The sequence below is a fragment of the Wyeomyia smithii genome, chromosome 2 (genome assembly GCF_029784165.1).
Source record: "Wyeomyia smithii strain HCP4-BCI-WySm-NY-G18 chromosome 2, ASM2978416v1, whole genome shotgun sequence".
NCBI lineage: Eukaryota > Metazoa > Arthropoda > Insecta > Diptera > Culicidae > Wyeomyia > Wyeomyia smithii.
In genome coordinates, this window is record NC_073695.1 from 114,617,796 (window position 1) to 114,644,683 (window position 26,888).

Below are 26,888 nucleotides of genomic sequence, written 5' to 3' on the forward strand. Positions count from 1 at the left end.
ACCAACCACACTAGGCCCCCGCAGTTCTGTTTATTTTTGTAGTTCTGGAGATAATACTAACACCCTATGCCTGCTACCAGTTAACATCAGCGCAAACATAACTCTCCGCCAGTCGCACATCGGCAATATGTAACACATAACAGATGTACTCTTGATATCTGATTCCATGCGACACGAGAACAATTTGATTGTCTTTCCGCAAGCCGTCACACGACACGATACGTGTTATATTATTGCATGTGTGTGAGACTTGTAATAAAGGCGGAGCTAGTTAGATGATAGAATTAACATTAGAAACAGAGATCGAGATCGTAATTGAATAGCCACTGCATTTCGAATTGGTTTTTAGTTATTTTTAATGGTTTGAAATTGGAAAAATATGCCAATTATTATACCAAAAGTTTAGGGAAAATTTCACCGAAAGATTAAGTCCTGATAACTGATTGACTGATTTGTGTGAATCGATTGAAATTAAAAATCTTTTTGCAGAGCAAAGCACACAATTAAAAATATGAATCATTTTTATCATCCAAGATGGCGGAATACCGTTTTGTTAGTAAAAAATAAATGATCACAACAGTTATTCTATTGATGTAACAGCAATAAAATAAAATTGTTTAGTGCAAAAGTATCTAAAATAGTCAAAATATTGACTGACCTACAGTTGTGCTCAGCATCAACAATATTATCACAATCTCTCAATACATCATTAAATTTTATTTTTTTTTTAGTGACATTTTGTTTATTTTTAGTGACATTGACAAATTCGCCCAGATAAGAGTTCAATTGTGTTATGAAAAATGCAATTACCAATGAAATATGTTCGATTTCTTGAGAACAGACGTATTTTCGTAAAAGTGACCCATTATTGTACTGTGACCAGTGTTGCGAAACTTTTACACCGCAAAATGAAAATGAAACAACAGCAATTTCACACTCACTCACATCCATTGGTTTTGAGTGTCACCCGTGTCCATTTCAATATATATCGTGTCAGTGATATAAATGATATGTCTTAATTATTATCGAAATCATTTGATCTAAGCCAATCCATTGCATGAAGTCGATGAAGTAGGTAAGCATCGACATCCTTAACCGCATAAATATCGCTAAAGTAACATAGCGTATGCGAAATCACAGTGATGCTGGCAGTCAGAATTATCACTGTCAACTGATTGGAGCTGAAAGTAACTATCACTTTCAGCTCGTTAGTGTTGAAGCTGATATTCGCAGTTGTCAGTTTCGACTGAGAACCTATCACTGACAGTGAAAATTTGCAACACTGACTGTAACCTGAGATGCCAGATGTTTTTGAACAATTTCTGCAACTGCTTGAAAAATCGAAAAAATCTGCTCGAAATCTGAAAAAAATCTGATCGTGATTCGAGCAAATTTCGCTCGCGCAGGCAAAAGTCTGCAAGAATCTGCATGCATTTTGAGAAAATCTGCACAAATGTATCTGCAAATATCTGCGAATTAATACAAATCTGCACACGGACTCTAAAAATCCGCGTTCTGCAGACATATTTGCACATCTGGAATCCCTGACTGTGACTGTATATTTCGTTTTTTTAAAGCAGAAGTTTTGTCTGCTCAACCGAAGTTTACAATGTAGGTTTGGCACTTTTTCGAAATCTTTCACCAATACGATACAAATACTCACTACGATAGTATTACCGGTGGATATTTTGTAAGTGAAAAGGTTTTGTCGAAACATTGAAAGATAGTTTATTTATTCTTGACAAAACTTTCTTCATAGCTAAGGTATATTGAATCGAGACATGTGAAATCTATTTTTGCTCCTTTCGTTATTTCGATAGTAGAATGTCTCTTGTTTGGTTATCTACCAACGTGATCAAAATCTTGCCCGGATGCCAGCTTCTCGAAGCCTTAAATGTCAAAGCGCTATAACCGTAAATAAATACTTTATCTCGAGCATTTCTGAGGATATAAATCTTTCGCAGACAGTTTCCACTCCCATTACGTCCAAAATATCCAGCAATAATTACACTAGCTGTTCTCATGAAATGTGCCCTGGATTACATGCACGAGAAAGACAATTTATAAACGTGTTATTGTTTCTCTTCTTTATGTACTTCCAAGATCCAATTTCAACCCCAAAAGAACGGCATGAAGGAGTTGATAATCTAAACTAAAGTTGCTATAAGGATAACAATCCAAATTAAAGCTGTCTTGTTTTTTTTTTAATAGGTGCTTTGTTTGTAACTTGAGTACTTTATAATAAAATATAGCCGTGATTAATTACAAATGATGACTTCGCAACACTAAAATCTTACTTTCGATAAGTTTTACTTTCTTTTCTCATTGGTGATGCTAATCAAAAGAGCGTCACAGAAATGAGCAAACGATATAGCACATATAATACAAAAAACCAACTCCAAACAACAGTTTGAAACATAATTGTTCAGGATACTGCGTGCAGTGCATAGCGGAGAGGGAATGTGTACTAATCAGTGCTGGAGTTGAACTAAATTACAACAATCGAACAAGTAATACTCACATTAAGACACATAATGAAGAAATCAATTGTGAACAGCATTGCTGTGACTGGTTCGAACCGTAGCTGCAAGGGAGAAAATGAAAAAACAAACGATATTAATTTAGATTACGAATTGGTTGTGATTAGTTCGGCAACTGCGACTGATTGGCGCAGATGCGGTTTTGCTATCTGTTGATACTGTTCTACAGAATGATACACGTGTTTTTTTTTTGTACCAGAACACATATTGATGAAAAGGATTCGTTAGTTCAGTTTAGAAGTTTCCCAATGGTTTCTTCAATTGCGATTTTCTTAGCTCAATTGATTAAGTTACTGTACCATCGCATGAAAACAACTTATCAAGCTACAAACGTATTATATGAATTAGGTCATGAGAAAGTGCTATCGGTAATTTGGAGAAGAAAAATATTCGCAGACCTGTCAAAGTTAAAGTTGAGTTTCAAGCCTTCAAGCTTTGTAACTCATTTTCCGCGGGTGAGTTCGTTAGTAAGAAATATTACTTTGATTATTTATTCCTCGCGAAGAGAAATGAATGTTAATTAAAAAAATTTATTTCAGCTCCCATTTCCCATTAATTAAACCATAATTTTTGAAAAATCTGGTATTGAGTGTATTTTTATTAAGGTAAAAATTGGTTTTTCTTCGTGAAATACAGCGTAAGCCGCTTCTCGCGAAGAGAAATCAATCGGAAAAATTACCAAACTCTTATTACTCATCAACTACAAGCACGGTTGAATATTAAAGATCGATGTGTTCTCTAACCGTATTTCACCATGGTGAAGTGAGTACAGACCTATTACGGGTCTCACGTAAGTGAGAAAAACTTCGCAAAGTGACATCTGCCGTGAAATCTGAATTATTATGAGTGTCATATCACTGAAGTAAAAACGGAGAAAGTGACGTTTCAGAACAGTTCAATTTTCAATCTACAACAAAAACTTATTGCTAGAAGTAAATGACAAAAATGATATGGCAGTTGAAGAAAATTTGGCTCAGATGCCAAATGTCTTAGAAATCCATAAAACGTCGAGATCTGGTGTTATCACGAAAAAAACGATTTCTGTGACTTTTTGCCTTTCTCCTAGAAAGGTATAGCAATCACTGGAAAAACCAAAGGTATAAAAGTGGTCCCAATAGCCCAATTGTCATATACCACTCGACCCCTTTCGACGTACTGGGCATTTTCTGTATGTATGTGTGTATGTGTGTATGTGTGTGTGTATGTGCAACTTTTTTTTCTCACTCACTTTTCTCAGAGATGGCTGGAGAGATTTTGATAAAATTAATTGCAAATGAAAGGTTTAGTTGCGCCATAGGTTGCTATTGAATTTCATTGTAATCGGATTTTTAGTTTAGAGGTTATGTATCAAAATGTAAAAATCACGAAACATTAATATCTCAGAAACCACATAACCGATTTCAATAAAACTGATTTCAAATGATCGGGCTATCTCCAGAACCCTTAACTTTTAAATTTCGTTATGATTGAACATAAGGTTCAAAAGTTATGTAAAGAAAAGTTATCCTGAGGTTGTTTAAACTCACTCATTTTTCTCAGAGAAGGCTCAACCGATTTTCACAAAATTAGTGTCAAATGAAAGGTCTAGTTGCCCCATAGGTTGCTATTGAATTTCATTGCAATCGGATTGTAACTTTGTCCGTTGTTCATAAAAATGTGAAATCACATAATGAAAGTAAACATATTGACTTTCTCCTAACGATCACTGGCTAATTAAAAGGTAGAAAAGTGATCCAAATGGCCGAATGTCATATACTACTCGACTCAGTTCGACGAATCGAGCATTTTCTGCATGTATGCATGTATAGGTGTATATGTTTGTGTGTGGGTGTGTACGTGTGTATGTGCACCTTTTTTTCGCACTCACTTTTCTCAGAAATGGTCTGACCGATTCTTTCTATCTTGGTGTCAAATGAAGGGTTTTGCCGTTTAGGTTGCTATTGAATTTCATCGTAATCAAACTTTTAGTTTTGGCGCTGCGTCAGAATGTGAAAAACGCTCTTATATCTCAGAAGCTATGAACATAGTTGAATTCAAATTATTGGGCTTTTAAACCCTTAAACAATGAATTACATGATGTTTAAACATGTGGTTTGAAAGTTATAGAAAGAAACGTAACCCGCAGACTGTTTAAAACTATAGCTACAATCAAAATATGTGGCCTTAACATCATTTAAATTTGATATTGTACTATTTCAATGTTTACGGCCTTGCTCGGGATTGAAGTTGAAATCAAAAGTCATTTCTATCATTTCACTTTTTTCCTTTCTCCTATTCCCTTTCTCCTAAAAAGGTATAGCAATCACGGCAAATACTAAAGGTATAAAAGTGCTCAAAAGGGCCGAATGTCGTATATCACTCGACTCAGTTCGAAGAGCTGAGCATTTGATGTATGTGTGTGTGTGTGTGTGTGTGTGTGTGTGTGTGTGTAACGCTCTCCCAATCGCACTCGATTTTCTCAGAGATGGCTGAACCGATTTCAATGAAATCAATTGCAAATGAAAGGTCTAGTTGCCCTATAAGACTCTATAGAATTATATTGTAATATGATTTCTAGTTTATAGGTTATGTATCAAAATGTAAAAATCACGAAACATCAATATCTCAGAAACTACACAACCGATTTGAACAAAATTGGTTTCAAATGAACGGGCTACCTAAAAAACCCTTAACTTTTGATTTATATGAAGATTGAACAGGTGGTTCAGAAGTTATGGAAAGAAACGTGTTCTGGAGACTGGAGAGTTTAATCTCACTCATGTTTCTCAGAGATGGCTGGACTGATTTTCATAAAATCAATGGCATTGGAAGGTCTTGTTGCCCTATAAGACACTAATGATTTTTTTTGCAAACGGATTATTACTTTGCTGTTATGTTTAAAAATGTGAAATCTAGCTATGAAAAGAAACATATTCCGAAAACTACTTGGACTCACTCACTTTTCTCAGAGATGGTTAAGCCGATTTCCACAGAATTAGTATCAAATGAAAGGTCTAGCTGCCTCATAACACCCTATTGAATTTTGCTGTAATCGGAATGTAACTTTGTCTGTAATGTATCGAAATGTGAAAATCACGAAACTTCATTATCTTAGAAACTACACAACCGATATGAACAATATTGATATTAGATGAACGGGCTAGTTAAGGGTTAACTGATGAATTATGATTGAACACGTGGTTTCAAAGTTTGGCTGCCCTATACGTTCCCTTTTAATTAGATTGTAATCAAACTTAAGCAACCGTTATATTTGAATTTTTAAAACAACGAAAGTCTATTATCTTAAGTATTACACGACTTATTTGAACATAACTAGTGTCATAGAAAGGAGTCATCTCTCACAATTACAAGTAACAAACTTCATAACAATTTGATATGCTGTTCAAAAGTTTTGAAAAGAAAAGAAATTCAAAGACTATTCAACACTATACCTGCTTTGATCAATATATATGGCCTCAACTTGATTTAAATGTAGTATCGTACTATTTGAACGTTCCCGGTATCGCCCGTGATTAAATTGTTCGAAATTAAGAGTCATTTCTTTTATTTCGCTATTTCTTAAGCACTAACACTACGTCAAATTTCATATTTTATACTTCAATTACAACATCAATATTTTAGAACCCAAAGAGTGAATATACCTTTATTAAATTTAAGCATTCATGTAAATCTATTTTTACAAATAATAAGTTTGAATGAGAAAGGCTGAGTCTGACCGCTAGGTGGATTAATTTAGGTTTTTTTGGGAAAACTTTGCACTGGAAAAAACCCCCTTTAATTCACTTCACTGTCAATTTCACTTCACGGAGCAAATTTTTGCCTCCTCTCTTCAAATGAAATCAGGAATAGGTCTAAAAAATGAGCGTGAGAATGAAACATATTTAACCAATAAGTACCAATTCCATCGTTCAAAATTTGAAGGTTTCAATTTCAATTGCATTGAAATGCAATCCAGGAAAAGAAAAAGAAAAATCATATAAGTGACAGCCAACTTATCAGCAAAATATTTTTTAAATCTAAAATGATATTGGTAAACGGATAAATGATAAACACGGTAACGGGGTCTGCGGTTTTAGTAATTAAGCGTTCGAAATATAGGAAGATCCTACTTACTGTCTGAATCACAATAAGATAAATAAAATGGGCACACTCCACCAGCAAGTCAGCAATCATAACAATTATCCATGGCACCAGGAACGCTCGGTTGTCCTTCGTGGGTAGAAAAAAGAAGAAGAAAAAAATTTACTATTATCATCTCAAGGAGTAAGATTTATCTCCGCCTTTTTCATAGTAAATCTTACTATCGAAATTGACTCACAAAAAAGGCAGCTGAATTAACGGGTAGGTGGAAAAAAGTAAAACAATTTAATCAGTTTGATAGAATAGCATGGGTTACGATGCGTGGGCCAATAAAACTTAGGTTTTGCCTGCCAAATTTTTTATTGCTTCTGTCGTCATGGACCTGGGCGTGGACATTTCAGTTTTATTGTTCATTATGGAAAAGGATTCTATTTCCTTGAAATAAAACAGGTTTTGCCTGTCCTCTATTTTATTGTTTTCTTTCGTCATGAAAAATCAACTTTTTGAAATATGTCCCGATTGCCATTCGCATTAAACTGATATAAGTGTAAACAAAGTATAAAATATGCTTACCAGTTTTAATCCGACTACAACCAGAAGGGACGACACTACACCCAGGCTAGCAAACGCTAATAACAACATGTTGAATATCACAGTCACTGCAACGGAAAAGGGGAAATGAAATTGGAAGTGAAAATTTAATAATCTGGTGATGACATGAGTTTCGGTTGTTGGAATTGATGTTGCAACTGTATTGGATGTAAATACTATATCTTGCAGTTATACACTGATGTTGGTGTAAATAATAATGGTAAAACATTTCTAGATGTTGATTCGTCTAATTCACTACAATCGATATGACGTCCAAATCCTATATAAACTGAAAAGCCTTTGGCCTGACATAGAAATGGTTCGACTGTATGGTCCACTTAGTGTTTGGCCGTTTCCTTTTATTCACTGCAACGCCTCTAGTTGTCGTACCGAGAAACTAATGACAGCGTTTTGATCTGGAAGGTTTGAAAGTGTTAAAATTTTGTCAGGATTGATACACGCGCTGAAAAGTTATCCAAAATGAAACGCGAGAGACGAGAAAAAATTTAGCACATCTACCTTGAAAATCCAACATGGTCAGGAGGAATGATCACCAAGGCTCTAAAACTACCAAAATCGACTGTGAATACCGTGCTCAAACGTTACTAAGACACTTTGACGGTGGATCGCGCCAAATAAACCAAACGTAGGAGTGGAACATTAGACCGGAAACTACGGAGGTCATCAGGGCAATTCAAAATAATCCTGAGGTCTCCCTCCGTGATTTGACGAAAAGGTTCAATGCGGCACATAATACAATTCATCGAATCTGTATGCATGAAGGATTCCTGTCGTATCATACCGGTAAACAACTCAACTCAGGACGCTGAAACAGAATCTGGTTGCCAAAACCCGAGCAAGAAAGCTATAAGAGCAAGTCCTAACAGAGTACAACGGCTGTATTTTGATATACGTATGTTTCATACGTTAAAACTGGACTTTGGACAAATCCCGGGTCGGAAATTTCACCTTGCTAACCGTAAGGGAAATGCTCCAAATCGGTTCAAATTTGTTTACGCAGATAATTTAGCCCGCTAGTTGATGATTTGACAAGCCATCTGTGGCAGTGCTGTGGAACGGAGACAAAAGTTTTCATCACTGGAGCATGAATGGAGAAGTTTACAAGGAGAAGTGTCTTCAGGAGATAATTTTACCGTTCATCCAGTCATACGAAGGCCGCATGAAATTCTGTCCCGATCTAGCTAGCTGCCACTACGCCCGGGATGTATTGGATTGGTACAAGCAGAATAATATTGATGTTATCGAAAAAAGGATTAATCTACCAAACTGTCCACAGTTTCGTCCCATCGAAAAATATAAGGCCTCCCGGAATCGGGCTTTTTTTAATGCTCTGATTGTTATCCAATAGTGCCTAGATGTTGTAGATGCCAGAATGGGCGTATCCGATGTCCACGTACTGCCACACGATGTCCTTTTTCGACGCGACAGGGTTCCGTTCTTCAAACGCGCACACTTCAGAACGGAGTAGATTCACTGTTTTCGCCATCACGGTTGGAGTTCGGCAGATAGAGTGGTCAAGTTTTTTTCTGCTGACTCATGGGTCAATATGATTGATACTGCATGCGTAGTTTTGTCAGTGCGTGTAAAGGTAAACCCATGAATAATCGGCAATTTTTGTCCAATTTTTTAACGCATACGTTATTCGACGAAAAACTCGAGAATTCATCAGAACAGCAGACAAATATTTCCCCATGGAGAAACCGGACATTATATGCGGCCAAATTTCAAATGAAACAAATCTTACCAAGCGCAACTAGAATGCTATCAAAATGTCATGAGTTATTAACTCGCTTTCAAGTTATTACTTTCAAAATGCTGTTTGAGCGAAGCAATTGCTTGATAGTGTGACGAAACATCAGCTCTAGGTATTTCAAACGTACAGTATTGGTTTGCTTAATTTCGTCGTAACCGTACCCTCTTTAACCGATTACTCATGAAGGTCAAACGAGATCGTGACATTGTAATGGATGAATCATAGATCCAACACTACGCTTCTGAGTCTAACCGGTAATCGGCCTGGTGGTTTTACGGAGCGCCCAAAAATACTACAATCAGGAAAAGTGTTGGCCAGTAGGTGGGGGCCTAGCGTGGTTGGTAACGTCTCCGCCAACCACGCTCGACGCCTGGGTTCAAATCCCAACGTCGACATAGGTGTCGATGGTTGTGGGGTGGCGTGATCCACTCACAACCAACCCAACTGGTCTAGATTCAATCCTAGCCGACACCGGGAGATTTTCTAAGGCGGAAAATCTCTGGGATCACGTCTTCCATCGCATAAGGAAGTAAAGCCGTTGGCGCCGGTCCGTTAATCAACGGATCGTAAGTTAGGGTCCTGGGTGGAGTCGCCTCCCGGGCGTCGGTGATTGGCACAACAACAATGGCGGAACTAGACCAACGGAAAATAAGCGAGAATAAAAAAAAAGTGTTGGCCAGTATTATTTTGGATGCACAAGGCAGGCAGGTTCATCGACCCCATACCTGGGTATAGAAAACAATCAAAAAACAATGTCTTCGTACATTATTTGATCGATTAGATGTCAACCCGCATATGGCTGAAAAAGTGTTCTCTCAACAAGACAACACCCTCGCTGATTCTGCACACGATATGACCGATAAATTCGGGGAATCGCGCTATAAACCTATTCCCTACCCTCCATGATCGCCAAGCCCCGAACGACTATTTACTGTTTCCTCTGTAGAAAATGTGTCTTCCTGTCGAGCGATTTCACTCGAGTGAAAAGATAGAATGTGAATCGGAAATTGACATCAAAATGTTAGAGGATGTACAATAATTGAAGATTACGTTGGAAAATAAAACGTATTTTCATTAATTTTCATTAAGCTAGAGACTTTTCAGCCCATGTAGTATTCACTAAAGACAATTTATCACGGAACGACTATCGATTATTCTGACACGATTGCACCGTTAAAAATTCAATACATATGTTCAACAGTTATGAATTGGTAGTAGATATATACGTTATGATGTTCAGTTATCTTTGAAAATGAAGAGCAAATGAACATATCGTGAATAAATGTGAGAACATAACAGAATCCTGAAAGTGTACGCATTCTCTCACTGCTAGTTGCACATGGGTGTGCGGAAACGGATTTCCGCTTATACCGCCAATCTCATCGATGATTCAACAAATTAAAATCGAACGATGAGAACGTTGGAATCGTTGGAATTAAACCAGTGACTGCAGTATCGACTAATTGTAAATTCGACGTCGATTAAATTCTCGGAGGCGGTCACAACGCCGCAATTCAAGGTTTGAAAATGAAACATCGATCAAAAAACAATAAAGCACCGCAAATTTGAAAACTATCAGAGCGCTAAAATTTTTTTCCAAATATAAGATAATAGAACATATCAGCATTCTGAATATAACTATATATTCTCGCCGGCGTGCCGAACCAAAACCAAAATCAACGTAGATTTAAATCTGACGAAAACCAAACTGGCAAAAGCGATAAACCACTTCTGGTACAGTCAGATGACGTACACCAGAGTAAATGCATAACTTTTAACTACTCTGATACACGGCAATCGAACTGTAGCGTGCAATTTCGCAGCAAATAATCATACAGGAAGCTTTCATTGACACCGACTGCAATCATGTGCTCATACTTGTACTTCTACTGCTAGGATCTGCTATGAGCAACATCTAACAGTGTTTAATGGAAGAACTCTTGCGATGTTATTGCATGTGAATGAAGATGTATTAGAATCTACAAACTGCGTTTAGCAATGTTATGAAGCTAGCTAAATTGCTACATTCCTATTTCGAGATCTTCTGTTTATTCAACACAGACTGTGCAATCCATACGTATAGGAGAGAATTACCGGGCTACGATTTTTCTAGTTGTTACAGTCATCAAGGATTTGAAAATCCAAACCCTAAGTAAGTAATAAGAAAATTAAAAAAGTCTCCAATTATTTCTTTATAAATTTAAGAGTTCGAAATCTAGTTGAAAGTAATACAACAAAAACAAAGAAACAGGTGCTGAGATATTAACAAATTGCTTATAATTAAATTCAACAGACAAAAATTCAAAATTTGAATAGTGTATAGTTGAACTATAATATTCAGGGACCTGAAATATATGTAAAAAAAAACAATAAAGAAAACTGAAAAGAAACGAAAAAAATTGGAAACAGCAGGTTGTTTTTTTAAAGTTTCTGAAAATCAGAATTTTTTTAAACACAATATGGTTGCACAAAGACAAAAACTTTATTACACTGTGTCTAACAGAGAGCTCTAAGAGTCAAAAGTTCAAAGGAATTAGACACCGAGAATTAAAAAAAAAATTGAACACAAAGTAATCTAACTGTCTTTAAAAGGCGTATTTATTTTAGAACTGAATAATTTTAAACATTTTTAAATGCTTCCAGATACATCCAAAGATTGCGATTTGTTTTTAGTCTGCAAATGCATGACGGATATTGTATCTTAGAATTCAAAATGGCTTCTTTGTTCGATTTTTAGTTTCTGTGAATCATTACGATTTTGGAAACACTAATATTGTGTTGTATTAAGTCACTTTAGGCTGTTTTCCAGAAACCGGAAGTCGCCATAAAAATGGTGTTTGAGTAAGATTTTTGGCTTTTGTGCATCATCACGATTAAAGAAATACCCATATTAGCACCGGTAATCGAATATGGAAGAGTCTCAAACCACCATAGAAACATTTGCTCCCAAACATCTCCACATACCGAATTTGGTTTCGTTTGCTTGACTAGTTTCCGAATTATGCAGAGATTTGGGTTTGTGGTGTGTAGAAGCCCGTTTTTCCAGAAGAGGGGAGAAGGGAATGATGTCAAACCACCGTAAAAATGATTCTTGAACCCAGAAACCTCCACATGCCAAATTTGGTTCCATTTACTCGATTAGTTGTGGGGTTATGCAGAAATTCGTGTTTTTTATTTGCATGGAAGTCCTCCTTTTTAGAAAAAGGAGAGGTGTCGAACCACCATAAAATCATTTTTTGCCTTCAAAAATCTTCACATGTCAAAGTTGGTTCCATTTGCTTGATTAGTTCTCGAGTTATGCAGAAATTCGTGTTTTTCATTTGTGTAGGAACCTTCCCTTCTAGAGAACTTTCGAGCCACCATAGAGATGTTTCTTGCTTCAAAAAACCTTTTGGGGAGGTTTGTACAGAACGCACCAGTTAGGCATTTTCGCGATTTACAGCGCTTCAAATCATTTCAAAGCGACATTGAACGTGTAGGATGATTTAACGATCTATTTATTGTATGTTTATGACGAAGTTTATTATAGAATACTCGATTTCCATGTCTTTTTTGGTAAAAATTACCATTGCCGACAAACAAACCCGGGACCAAAACGCACCACAACAAAGGTCAGTATGCTCCAAAGCAATAGGCTAATATGCCACTAGCAGAAATCAGCACGCGAAGTGAGAAGCGCTTTAAGTCTCGTAAGTAAAATCAAAAATAATGGAACATGGTCTAAGTTGTCAGGCAATCTCCTGCAAGTTCTTCGTAGTGCATTCTACCCCAATTTAATTTTGATTGTTTTTAGGTAAAAGTTGACGAAAATTAGTGAAATAATTTGAAATACTCATAGTATTATAAACTCCAAAAGTGTAAAGGTTAAGGGAACCATAGTTTTTTGTATTATTTACAAGTCAGTTAATCATAAAAGCTTAAATAAAGTTCATGAATAATTACATGTTGGACAGAGCCACAGCCAATTGCGCAGTTTTTTGAGTATTTTAGTTATTATGGCACACTTTTTTATATGAGAACTGTAGAGAAGCTGGGTTTTTATGAGAAAAGCGAAGAATTTCGTCATAAAAAGCCACATGTGAAAGTATTTTGGGAATTAATAGCATGGGCCATCTTATCCAACGGATGCGTCTTGTACGGTTCTCCCCTACATGCTAAATTCGGTTCTCTATGCTTGATTAGTCTTCGAGTTATGGAGAAATTCGTATGGACACCTACCCCCTCCCCCTTTAAGAGTAGTGAGGGGAGTCATATCATTATAGAAATATTTATTGCCCCCAAAATCCTCAATGTGCTAAATTTGGCTACATATGCTTGATTAGTTCCCAATTTATGCAGAAATTTGTGTTTTATTTATATGGAAGCCCTCTCTTTTAGAGGACGGAGGGGTGTTGATCTATCACAAAAATATTTGTTGCTATCGTTAGCCATCACACGCCAAATGTGGTTCTATGTGCTTGATTAGTACTCGAGTTATTCATATATTGACAGAAGAGAAGAACCGTGCCAGGAGCCGCATGCTCACTGCGGCTACGCGTCAGAACAGAAAAAGGTACAGGGGAGGGGGGTAAGAGCTGCCGGAAATAGAACCCTTCCTCGGAAGAAGCGCGACTACGAGGAGCAGGTGCTCGCCAGCGCAGAGGACAGCTATGCTCAAAACGATGTGCGGAGATTCTATAGAACTGTCTACAGAGTCAGAAGCAGGAAGTTCCCTGTGCCGGTCATGTGTAATGACAAGGACGGCAACCTGCTTACAGAAAAACCGACGGTTGCTGCCAGGTGGAAGGAGCATTTTCAGGCGCTATTGAACGGTGAGGAGCCGGATGAGCAGAGCAGGAACAGGATGACGATTATGAGTGACGAACAAGCTGTGGAACTACCAATACAGGAGGAGGTGAAAAAAGCGATTAGTGAGCTGAAAAACTGGGAAGGACGGTATCCCGGCCGGAATTCCAAAAGCAGGAAGCAAGTGGCTGTACTATGCGATCTGCCAGAAACTACCAAGGATCTGGGCGGATGAACAAATGCTGAACGACTGGTTGGAAGGCCTCATATGCCCTATCTATAAGAAGGGTCATCGATTGGATTGTTGCAACTATCGAAGCATCACGTTACTCAACTCCGCATATAAAGTGCTCTCCCGTATCCTGTTCTTCAGATGAAGAACGTTTACGGAATACTTTGTTGGCGTATACCAAGCTGGTTTTCGACAGGGGCGTTCCACGACGGATCAAATCTTCACCCTGCGACAGATTCTCGATAAGTTCCGGGAGTATAACCTGCAGACGCACCATTTGTTTGTGGATTTCAAGGCGACATACGACTCAATGAAAAGAAACGAGCTGTGGCAGATCATGCTGGAACACGGTTTCCCGACGAAACTAATTTAGCTGAGTCGTATGACGCTGGAGGGATCGCAATCATGCGTGCATGCTGGCGAGACATCAGCCGCTTTCGTAACGTTGGATGCTTCAAGGGGATGCGCTCTCTAACTTACTATTCAACATCGCCCTTGAAGGTCCAGTACGAAGAGCAAACGTGGAAAGAAACGGCACGATCATCACGAAATCTCACATGCTTCGTGGTTTTGCGGACGACATCGATATCATCGGTGTCAACCGTAGGGCCGTGGAGGAGGCCTTCGCACCTTTCAAGAGGGAAGCAGCAAGGTTGGGACTTGTCATTAACTCTGCCAAAACAAATAGGTAGTGTTGATGCTGCGGTAAAGATAGATGGGGAAGTGGTTGACGAATTCGTTTATCTTGGTGCGCTTGTGACATGTGGCTCTTTTCGAACAAGAAGCATGGACGCTGAAGGAAGCTGATCGACGAGTGCTCGGAATTTTTGAGCGTAAAGTTCTGCGATCGATACACGCAAAAGTTGAAGTCTTGTACAATCATTGTGTCTTCCCGATTCGCGCAAATGTTGCACAGAAATCGCACAATAAATGTGTGAAACCCATAACGCAACAGTTGTACTGCGAATACATTGACATAGAATGAATCAGAATATGTATCATATACCGACACTTTATTTCTCACGTCGAGTGTATTAGTGACTGCTACTCATGGAGCAGTGCAAGCAGCAAACAACAACTTGTGAACTCACTAGATTTAAATAGCTATAATACTCGATCGATTTATCTCGATGGATTTGGTCATTAAAAAGTACCATTGAATGATTTGCAAAAAAACGAAACAAAATTCTGTTCACAACATTTTGTAACTAGTTGACCCGTAGTGGCTAGCCACTTTTAAAATGCAAGTTGGGCTATTACTTGGACTCACTGCAAATACTGGTATTTATTCTAAAATGATGATGCTTCTTCAAAAAATCTAGTTTGGAATCAAGATTCAACTATGAGAATTCGACAATTCGATGCAGATTTAACTGTGAGAAACATCCTTCTTTCAGTGTATCATGAAAATGCTTGGATTAATCGTTTATTTGAAGACGAATGAGTATTTTGCCTCCCATACGGAACCACTGCACAGTACATTTTTACATTATTTAACCATTTTCGAAAAAAAAATTCTAATGATTTATTAATTTTCGTTTAAGCTGTATAATTTAAATAAGAGTTCAATTTTTCAATGGTATGATGTTACATTTCAAGTAAAACTTACAAACCAAACAAAAACAAATGTGATTGAGAAAAACATAACAATTTGCAAAATAGTTGTCTACGATACTGAACTACTCCAGGAATTATTCACTCGTGCAAAAGTTTGCCTCCATACTTTATAATAGTCATGGCAAAGCCTAAAGTAACTGGGTACTGACGTCTTCTAATCATTATTGGGCAGTTCAAATCACTCTGTGATAATCCGGTATAACCTCACACATTATCAATTTCGCGCATGCAAAGCTTGTCCCCCGCGTTCCCTTGTACCTGGTTTTAAACCTGAAATGTTTGGTGTAGGCCTTGAATGTGTATAAGGTTTTCAACGGGGAATTCACTAAGGTCTTTTAACGCAGATTTCGAAATTAACGCGTTTTTTTATGTGCATTTCGGATTCTACGCAGATTTTTCAGAATTCTCGCCAAACATGTGAAAAGGGCCCATGTGCCATATGTAAACAAGCCAAATTTTCTCGTTTTTTGATCAATACAAGCGAAATCTGCTCTTACCAATAAGATTTATTGATGAAAGAATTCACTTTTTATCAAAAAATCTTATTTGTACGAGTAGATTAGGCTTGTATTAATTGAAAAACGTGAAATTGTGGCTTGTTTACATTGGCACATAGGCCCTTTTCACATGTTTAGCGAGAATTGTCGTTTTTGTCGCGGCTTTTTTTAATGGCATTTCATTTTAAAATCGCTTATTTAGAATGTCTGAGGATCGTTCGTTTTACATTTTTCCTTGATGTTCAGCTCAGTTCGGAGGTGAAAATAACACAGCTGTTTATTTTTTTAAAGAATTTAGCAGAAATGGTTAAAAACCTTTAGCAAATTAAGTTTTATACGCGAATTTCGGAATTTAAGCGGTTTTCTACGTCGATTTTGGAATTTGTCTTGTTCTTTTTTTTTTTAAACAAATCAAATGCTTGGTTTTTGTAGAACAGTACTTATGTTGGATTTTAGAAAAATCGAAAACTACATGGCGATATTTCAAACATCGAAAATAAAAACCGTTAATCAAATTTGACATCATGTTTCAAAGTAATGACAAATAGTGTAAGCTTAATACTGTATCTGTATTTATAAAGCAATGGCATAATATCTGGTGATATTTTTACATATCGGCAAATGAATTATCGCTTTAACCATACAGTTTGAACGTCGGAGTATAGTTAGCATTACGTTGGAACTCTTGTTTTAAATAACCCATCATGTACTTGACTTTTTCATAGTCGGGTACTGTCTTATGCACTGAAAATATTTTTTTGTTATTCTCTGCACGCACATTTCGTAAACATGAAATTCGTAGATTGTACAGCACTTTTGCTGGATGTATAGAACATTCGTACTGCAAGTTATCGAATAGAATTGCAACTTTACGAATAATTTGTACAATTCACGAATGTACTTTCATACGAACGTGGATAACAACGAACAAAAAAATAGAAGCACGAGTATTTACTTGCACGAATTTTTTGTGTTCTGTTATTTTTGATTTCGTATAATGTACATGTTATTGCGTAAGCTTACTAATTTTTCGTACTATTTACATCATGCAGAGTTTGTACGATTGATTGCGTTCATTTCTTGAACCTTTCGTTACGTATACGAATAGAGATCTGCAACCATTTTGACAGTTCTGATAAAAAGTACCTTCATATTCAATACATATTAAAGATATACCACACTGCAAATATTTTTTCGTTATTCCACTCACGCACATTTCGTAAACATGGATTTCGTAGAGTGTACCGCACTTTTGTTGATTTCATAGAACATTCGTATTGCAAGTTATCGAATGGAACTGCAACTCACGCATAATTTGTCCAATTCACGAATGTACTTTCTTATGAACGTGGATAACAACGAGTAATTACTTGAAGGTGTTCTGTTATTTTTGATTTCGTATAAACAGTGCTGGTAGCCACATGGTTACAGGGTCCGCTTTGACAAGCAGATGGTCGTGAGTTCCACTCCTTTATTTGGTCCGAATCCGTTACTTTCCCACGGTGAGGTTAGAGAAAATTTATACGCTTCTAGAACAACATCACTTTCGCATCGATAGAACCTCCGCGATACATTTACCCTTCGCTCAGGTTTCGTATTTGAAATAACTTCCGTGAACATTTGTACGTCTCCGGGGTTGAGTTGAAAGGCGCGCGTCGTCGCTCTCTCGCAATCGATAGAACTAAAATCGCGTTGTGGCAAAACCGGTGATGATTAATCAAGCTCTCTCTTTCTCTCTTTTATTTTTGATTTCGTATAATGTACACATTATTGCGTAAGCTCACTAATTTTTCGTACTATTTACATAATGCGGCGTTCTTTGTACGAATTATTTGCGTGAGCTTACTAATTTTTCGTACTATTTACATTATGCAGCCTTTTTTGTACGATTGATTGCGTTTATTTTTAAAACCTTTCGTTACGTATACGAATATAAATCTGTAACAGTTTTGACAGTTCTGACGAAAGTACCTTCATATTTATTACGCATTGGTTTCGTTGCAAAAAACAACAAAAGGTTTTGTATATAAAACATACGTTTTCGTGGAATAAACTAAAATATATTTTCAGTGTGCCATCACTTAACAACCTAATTTTGATGAAGCTGTATAATGTTATAGGACTAATTGGATATGTTACTATAGATTGACTTTCATAATCAACTGATAATGGTTTGGTTGATTTCAAATCTCTGGGACATGCTGAATATTTATGACACTGCGTTCCTATTACATCCCGAAATCATTTTCCTCTGTCTTCAGCGAAGCATTATATTTTTGGCGCTTTTTGTCGATGCAACTGGATCAGAACATTTAGCCATGTGCGAATAATAACACATGTGCCTAAGAAAGTTAAAACTCAGTTCACTCTGATTTCCTCATGCTTCAAAGGGTCCGTATCAGGCGAGAGGAGGTGTGTAGAGGACTAAACGCAATCAATGGTAACTTGTAGTTGCCACACATAAAAAAATAACAAACTTTGGTGTACCTCAGGTTCATAGTTTGCTAGGAAAGAAGACAGTTATAGTAACTTGCGTTTGGCGTGTGCGTGACCACTGACAGCTTACGAAACTATATATATTCCGATCAACGCTAGCTTCACCGCAAAACTAGCTAAACCCTCCATTTCACAAAGCCACAAAAGCGTTGCCGATTTTTAATGGCAACACATGTAAATTGTGAAAAAATATTATTTGTCATCCTGTGCCCGCGCTTTTTTTTCAAGCGACGGAGAAATTTCGACACGACTAGACACATCACATACAATTTGCAGGTTGCTCTTTCGCTTTTCTTTCGGTTCGGATTGCGACGCGCAAGGTGAGGTCACGTCGCTTTACGAAATGAGCGAGACACCAGTGCAGTGCATACTTGATACCCGTGTTGTTAGTCTCACTCATGCTGTCGGTGCGTGCTTGCTACTCAGGGTAATGTAGCATATGTCTCGTTCTCAAGAAGAAAGAAAGAGGTTTTGCTTTTCGCTCGCTTTGCATTGCAAATTGCCTTTGCAATGCTGCTTGATACCAGTTGAAATTGTTTAAGTGTAGTAGTCTGGGGCTGCCAAAAACATTGAAAAAACGAACAATTTCGTACTGGTTTTACACCATCCAACTTTTGCGAGAACTTGGCGGTCAACTGAAGGATGAAGTGTGGCGCAGACGCATGAATCACGAGTTGTACCAGGCATACAAACATGCTGATACAGCGAAGGGAACACAGTGGGGCAAGCTTCAGTGGGCTGGACATGTAGCCAGAATGCCTGATGAGAGAGCCGCCAAAACTATCTTCAGTAGAGAACCAGGAAGAGGCCGTCAACTCCGTGGTAATTCGTTCGGCCCTAGACCGGTGAACGGTCCGTTAGCCAACGAAGTAAAGTAAAGTAAGTCGTATGTTGTCAGGCTATTACAGAAATATTTTTCACTTCTAAAAACCTACACATGCAAATTTGGTTTCATTTGCTTGATTAGCTCTTGAGTTATGTAGAAATTTGTTTTCATTTGTATGGGACTCTGGAAAGGAGAAGCCTCAAACTATTGAGAACCTTTCCCGGCTGCAAAAATACGAATAATTATTAAAAAAGACGTATTTTCAAGAATCATTCAAATTATTCAAGCTTAATTTTGAAATATTTCAAAAATGGATGCATTTGTGAAGTTAATTACTATTCATCAAGAAGAAATTTTACTCTTTTTCTGTTTAAAGCTTGGTGTTTATTTTACATTTTCTTTTCACCAATGTTAGGAATGGTGTATTTAGAAATCTTATCATTCAACAAACTTTCAATTGGCCCTGACACAAGTAAAAAAGATTTTCAAGGCTGTTTGCACCTACGCGAATTCTCATATGCAAATGTCAATTTATGTGTTAAAACAAAAGCAAAAATATTTCCTTCCTTCACTTTCACAAGCAAACACCAAACCAATATCAACAGAGTCGTCAGGGCCAATTGTAAATAACTGCTTTAATAATTTAACATCTGACGAGTGATGATACAATTATTCTTGAAAAAATGATACACGATTATTAAAAAAAAATCTCAAATCATTCAACATTATTGAATACAATTATTCACCAAAAATTGAATATAAAAACATGTTCTGAAACGTAACCTTGAAACAAACTTCTAGGAAGCTAAAAAAAGTCAAAGTCCTGACGCCTGACGATTTGGTTGGCTAGAGTATGTCAAAACCAACAATGGGTTCGGAAAAGTTATTATGCTGATCGGAACGCAGATTGTTTGAAATTCATTTGTTTCGAATCGAATCAATTGATTCTAACGGATTGCATCAGCGAAATTCCATAGAACTGTCCTTTGTGGCAAGGTCTGAGGATGTGGGTTATAGTTGGCTTCATTTGTCAGATGAGCATGTTTTATCACTTTATAAAGTCAGCAAATTTTATAACGAGGAAGCTCGAGTCAAACTATAGGCGAGAGAGAAAGATTCGTTATTTTGTTTGTGGGGCGTTTTTATAGTTTCCTGCGACGTTGCAATTTTCCTTAGTTTTTGTGAATGTGTTCGTTTTAACAGTATCCATATCCATTTACATATATGCTTGATTTTGAAAATTCTACTTAATAGGTCTGCTTCCTTCATATGTATATGAGACACTAGAGAATCTGTACACAAATTTTGAAAAGTGTTCTATCCCATTTCAGATTTCTGAAATCAATATTAATGTACTACGTATCCGACAAAGTTGGTCCAAAAGTATACATTCAGATTACTCATCATATTATGTTATATAATTACCTGTCGATATGCTCTCCTTCTCTAAGAAACTTTCCCCGCTAGGTTTTTCGGCTTCGCCTTTCAGAAATTTCCGCTCATCGTGCACGAACACTGATAACGTGATACAGGATATGCCGAAGTAAAACTGAAACGATACAAGAATGGAAACATCGTGAAACTTTATTTACTCGCTTAACCACAGAGTGGAGCTTTTGGGTTGAATGATTTATTGTATTGATTGAAGGTAAACAGAACATTGTACGCTCGAGTGAATAGTGCCTTCAGAACAACTTAAGCAGTACAAATGATTGCAATCATGATTTAAGCTTGGCTCATTTTGCTGTCGTATACGGTACTCTACACCTGTGCTGCTTCCCATTTTTTGGGTTTTGTTATACTAGAGACAAAGTTCTTTCCTTGCTGAAATAGTTACTGGTTGATAACTAAAAGCAAAAGATTCAAATTCAGAAATTTGCACAATTTTTAATCTGACAGTGCAAAATGTTTCGCAAAATGCAAGCCGTTTTTTAAACGACCTGTACGACTAGTCAGGACGATGCAATTATGGGTAAATATCTTCGTAGTGTGATGTTTTTTACAAAATTATGCGCTCGACAACAGTGACGTTATTACTAAGACACCGATGCGTCCCAAATTTGTATGCGATCGCGTAAAAAAAGACTTTTTTGAGTTGCAAATATAACGAAGAAAACCGTTTTAAAATGTTTGAACTTCGTTTGAATATGATAGTAGTCAATCTAGAGACTAAAATTCAACATTTTAAATTTTCAGTATTTACACCAAAAATTGTGATTTTTTTTGAAAACGGATATATGATGCCCTTTGGCCTAAAACGGAAACCGTGATTGAAATAAGGTCGACATCTTGTACCGTTTTCGAGTAATTAAGAAGAGCAACCCGCGTAAAAAAAACGTGTAAAAAAGGACCTTACTGTATTCGATTCGGAAGAAAACGCTAATTTCGCATGAAAATGTAGGTTTGCATTAGAGATACTCAGAGAGAGAGAGAGAGAGAGAGAGAGAGAGAAGGGCGATGAAAAAAACCGGCAATTTGGCAACTAGGTTTCACATGTTAGAGGTGCCAGATCTCTTCTTAAAGCGCAATGTTGACTAACTTATTCATTCGACTCGTGTAACTGTTGGCGACGGTGGAAATCCTGGGAAATAAAATGCAGTGCATCACAAAAACCGTGAAGGTGTTAAATTTTATGCTTATGTTTAATTTTATATACTTGAACCACCAGTTATAAATCACCGTGATAAACCAATTTGGAGCATTCTCAATTCATTGTTCAGCAATAAAACATGAAAAACGTGAGCAAATAAATATCCTTTATTGTACTTGATTGCAATACCTTTCAATGTGTTACCTTTCTTGTTCGTTCGGCTCGGATTTTGACATGTTCGTTTGGCTCACAACATTCTCTTCGCATATCTCTCCCTCTGAGTATTGCTAGTTTGCATCATAATTTTATTTATACTATACAATAGTTTAATGATTACAAGCTGGGCAGCTCTTCTGACAAAATATTTCTCATTATGCAAACTAAACCACAATCTCCATACTAGCCCAATCCCCATACTACATATTACAAATTACTTTAAGTGTGGTCCTTACGTTTTTGCATTAAAACATGAATATTGCGGTGCACGAATATAGATTACAACCAATTATTTATTAAATTGATAATAACAGAAAATATACCTAGCATAATATCTCCGACGAAAGTAAACATGTTTACATCACTAATTATGTACAATGTAAATATATTCACAGCACTCTTCTCGTCTGCACCTTCTGATAATTCTGACCACATTAAAATGCAATTAAAATGAAATGCATCACTAATTGAGGGCGATGAAAGGAAATGAAATCAAGCTCCGCTGGTTTGTGTGCTAGAACTTTTTATACGCTAATAGCATAACATGCAGCAGCCTATTTTACCTGACTATTTACTGTAAGGTAGGGGACATCTTTAAACATTTAGATAGAAATACGAAAATGTGTTTACTGTGATCGATGGGTTGGCTAACCTTCGTCAAGTTGAAATTGTACAACTCGATAGTCGTAGAGTAGGTAACTGTAGGATAGATTTTCCGCTAGCTTCAGCTTTAATTGCACTGATGGAGGGATTTTTAGAGAGCTGTAGAGCTGATGAGAATGTCGGCCACGATTAATGCTGTCTACAGACAAAAAAATCTACTTGTTAATGAAGGGAATAAATTCCGCAAAAAATCTTCCAGTAGCCAGCCGTCATTAGACACTTTTCGAGCTCGACATGGAAAGTTTGTTTGTCATGAAATAAGCTCATGTTTAAAATTGATTGCTTCTAGCATATCCAACAAGAATAGGGATACCATCGGTCGGAGTTAGAAATCAGGACACCTTTTTTTCGATACAAATTTAATCTAAGCTTAAGACCTTTTAGCTGGTTTCGAGGTACGATGCTGCCCTAACATGCCATGCGTCGTAGGTTCGAACCCCGGCGCGGAAGAGACTGTTAGTAGTAATAGGATCGTAGTGATAGCCCCTCAATTGTCCTGTATACTAATAGTTGGCTGTAAAGTCTAAGTCCAATAAACAGAAAGGTCAGGTTTCGACTGCGAAATGTAAGTACCTCCGCTTGGCCTCCTATTTGATCTATACGCTTTTTGAATTCGACTGTTATAGATGTGAAGAAGCAGCTAAATGAGTGAAATGATACTTGTCAGAAAGGCTCACAAAGTTTCTACAGCTCGCGTTACTTCACAATTACCAAATGTTTAACGGTTTCAACACCTAGAACATTTTCATTTCATTTCGATTTACAAAATTCTACACGCAAAAATTTTATGTTGAGAAACCGCATCAATATTTTGCGGAAATAGCGCAACTGATGATTAAGATTGAAGCTCTAGCGTATTTTAAATGTATTATATCAAATTACTACTATCATGAAGTATCAACTGGTGTTCAGCAGGCTTCTATCGTTAGAGCAGTGCAGCCAGCAATCAATACTAATAAGTAGGGAACTGAGTAAATATTAACTGATCGTTGCATTTTCATGAATCCGGCCATTTGAAAACATCAACAAATCGTTAACAATAGAAAAGATATCAGATTTGTACACAACATTTTGCTTTCAACTATAATTCAGGTTTTATTCATACGCATTCGGTTCTACGTTACTGGCACCATCGTCCGTTAATTTTGTGGCAAAAAACATCGCAAATGGCTCTTTTGACTGCAGATCGTGATTTTGGGACGTCTCAACGTTCATATGTACCGGATTATGAAATTAAACACAGCCTCAAAACTGATTGTTCACCCGAAACCAAAGTTTCTGATTTCAATTTCTGTCAATGTATCCATTGTACAACTGTTGCGTTATGCATTTATCACATTTTTCGTGCGAAGTAAGAGCAATTATTGTGCGTTTTGAAAGGACACATTGCATTGGTTGATTAAGGCTAGTACTTTTGCGTGTACATATTATTGCCATGCATCAAAATTGAATATGTCAAGAAAATCAGGATAAATGCTAGAATATGAAAAAGAAATCAGGACGCTCAAGTAGGATCTCGAAATCAGGACATGTCCTGCTGAATCAGGACGGATGGTATCCCTAAACAAGGACAAAACTGGAGGTTGAAGTATGCTCCCTTTCTTTGTTTTGTACTCTATCATTGATACTAGTATTATGATCTGTAGCGATATTATCCAAGTATTTTTAATGCCGCAGCACATTCTCTCTGCAACAGCGGAAATGGAACAAAATATGATTTACCCAGTACGAAAGAATAATTTACGCTTCTAAATTTTGTACTGGTCTTATATTTTTCTCTGTCAAGAGATCTTATCGTAAGTACTGTTAAATTTATCAAAAGGAGATGGGCGTGAAGGAACATCAGAATAAAATTGATAAATTCTTTAAAAATTGGAATCTACGACACAAATTATTCTTTTACAAAGAGTTTAAATATTTTATTAAAAATCTGTTTAATTTATCTTTTTTATTTCCAGATACACGTTTACTATAGACGTAGTTTGAAGTTTAATTCATTTATTTTGGCCGATACATTAAAGTATATGTGGACTAATGCATTGAATGAAACGTAACACAACCCGCCCGTATTCGCTAAATGCAATAATTTTTCCTTGATTTCTGCACTCAATTCTATATTCCTTAATACTTTTCGTTGATTGTTTTCTCGATTCAAAGATAATCAATAAGAATTATTTAACTTGCATCCCAGAAAACGGATTGCATGTCTTTGCCAGCGGTTAAAACTGTCTCTCAAGACAGTTTCCCAGACAGATTATTCCTTCGTCGATTCAGTCGTCTCGGATGATGGAAAGTGAACCTATGATCTGTTCACGGTTATGAATCTATGCAAATTTTCGGCTTCATAGCTACGAAGAAACATCCTTACGGCACTGTTTTATTCCAAAATAAAAAAGCTTGCGTATAGTTTTTCCACGTGCAAATTTTGAGCCAATATGCTATGCATAGCTCTTCTCGATTGCGGTTTTGATATTAATATCCTGAACAAAAAATAAATATTGAAAACTTAACTAGAACTAAAACGATTTGCTTTAAGCTCACCTACAGGTAAAATCATAATTAAACGGTAGACTTCATAATCATAGGTTAGAAAATGAATTCGCTTCGAAAAATTTGCAGAAGCCTAAAAAAAAGAAGTTTTTCAAAAATGAACATTCATAACATTTTTCGCAGTATAAATCTAAACATATGAAAATGCAGCTCTGTCTGTCTGTTCCATATAGGCTTGAAAACTACTGAACCGATCGGCGTGAAATTTTGTATATAGGGGTTTTAGGGGCCGAGAAAGGTGACTAAGATAGTTCGAGACCCCTCCCTCTTCTGGAAGGGAGGGGTCCCATACAAATGAAATACAAATTCATGCACATCTCGAAAACTAACCAAGCAAATGGAACCAAATTTGGCAGGTGGATGGTTTTAGGGGTAACAAATATATTCATAATGGTGTGACACCCCTCCCCCTACAAAAAGGGAGGGGTGTCATACAAATGAAACACAAATTTCGCACAGCTCAAGAACCAATCAAGAAAATACAACCAAATTTGGTATGTGAATGTTTTTAGAGGTAACAAATATGTCCATAATGGTTTGATACCCCTCCCTTTTCCAGAAGGGAGGGGTCCCATACAAATGAAACACAAATTCATGCACATCTCGAAAACTAACCAGGCAAATGAAACCAAATTTGGCAGGTGGATGTTTTTATGGGTAACAAATATATCCATAATGGTTTGACACCCATCCCTCTACTAAAAAGGAGGGGTTCCATACAAATGAAACACAAATTTCTGCACATCTCAAGAACCAACCAAGCAAATGAAACCAAATTTGGCAAGTGGATTTTTTCAGGGGTATCAAACATATCCATAACAGTTTGACACCCCTCCCTCTTTTAAAAGGGATGGGTCCCATACAAAAGAAACACAAATTTCGCACAGCTTGAAAATAAATCCACCAAATAGAACCAAATTTGGCATGTAAATGGTTTTAGAGGTAAAAAATATGTCTATAATGGTTCGACACCTCTCCCTCTTATGTGAGGGAGGGGTTCCAAACAAGTGAAACACAAATTTCTGCATATCTCGACAACTAACCAAACTCGGCTGGAGAATACTTTTAGGGGTAACAAAGATGTCTATAATGTTTCGACACCCCTCCTTCTTCTGAAAGGAGGGGTTCCACACAAATTTCTGCACATCTCGAGAAATAATCAAGCAAATGGAACCAAATTTGATATGTTGAGGTTTTTTCGAAAAATTTTCGACTCCAGACGCCATTGTTAAATTTAAGATGGTAACTTCCGGTTTTATCCGAAAAATGTCTCCAAATATCATTTTAAAATCCAAGATGGCGACTTCCGGTTTCTGAAAAACAGCGGGATATGACCAAATACCACCCAATATGGGTATTTCCGAAATCGTGATGATGCACTGGAACCACAAATCGACCTCCGACAACATTTTGAGTTGTAAAATGGCCACT

General features: G+C 37.0%; 1 protein-coding gene across 2 annotated transcripts in view; it reads right to left on the reverse strand.

The window, feature by feature from the left end:
• LOC129721094 (uncharacterized) overlaps positions 1 to 26,888 on the reverse strand; it is a 162,052-nt gene that overhangs the window by 12,486 nt on the left and 122,678 nt on the right. The window contains exons 3-6 of one of the 2 annotated variants that reach the window (XM_055673226.1): positions 20,864 to 20,987; positions 7,194 to 7,279; positions 6,654 to 6,749; positions 2,522 to 2,584 (exon numbers count right to left, since the gene is read on the reverse strand). In XM_055673226.1, coding sequence (XP_055529201.1) covers positions 2,522 to 2,584; positions 6,654 to 6,749; positions 7,194 to 7,279; positions 20,864 to 20,987 — 369 coding nt within the window. Of the gene's footprint in view, positions 1 to 2,521; positions 2,585 to 6,653; positions 6,750 to 7,193; positions 7,280 to 7,388; positions 7,514 to 20,863; positions 20,988 to 26,888 lie in introns of those variants that run through there. The other variant, XM_055673227.1, reaches the window with a different exon arrangement.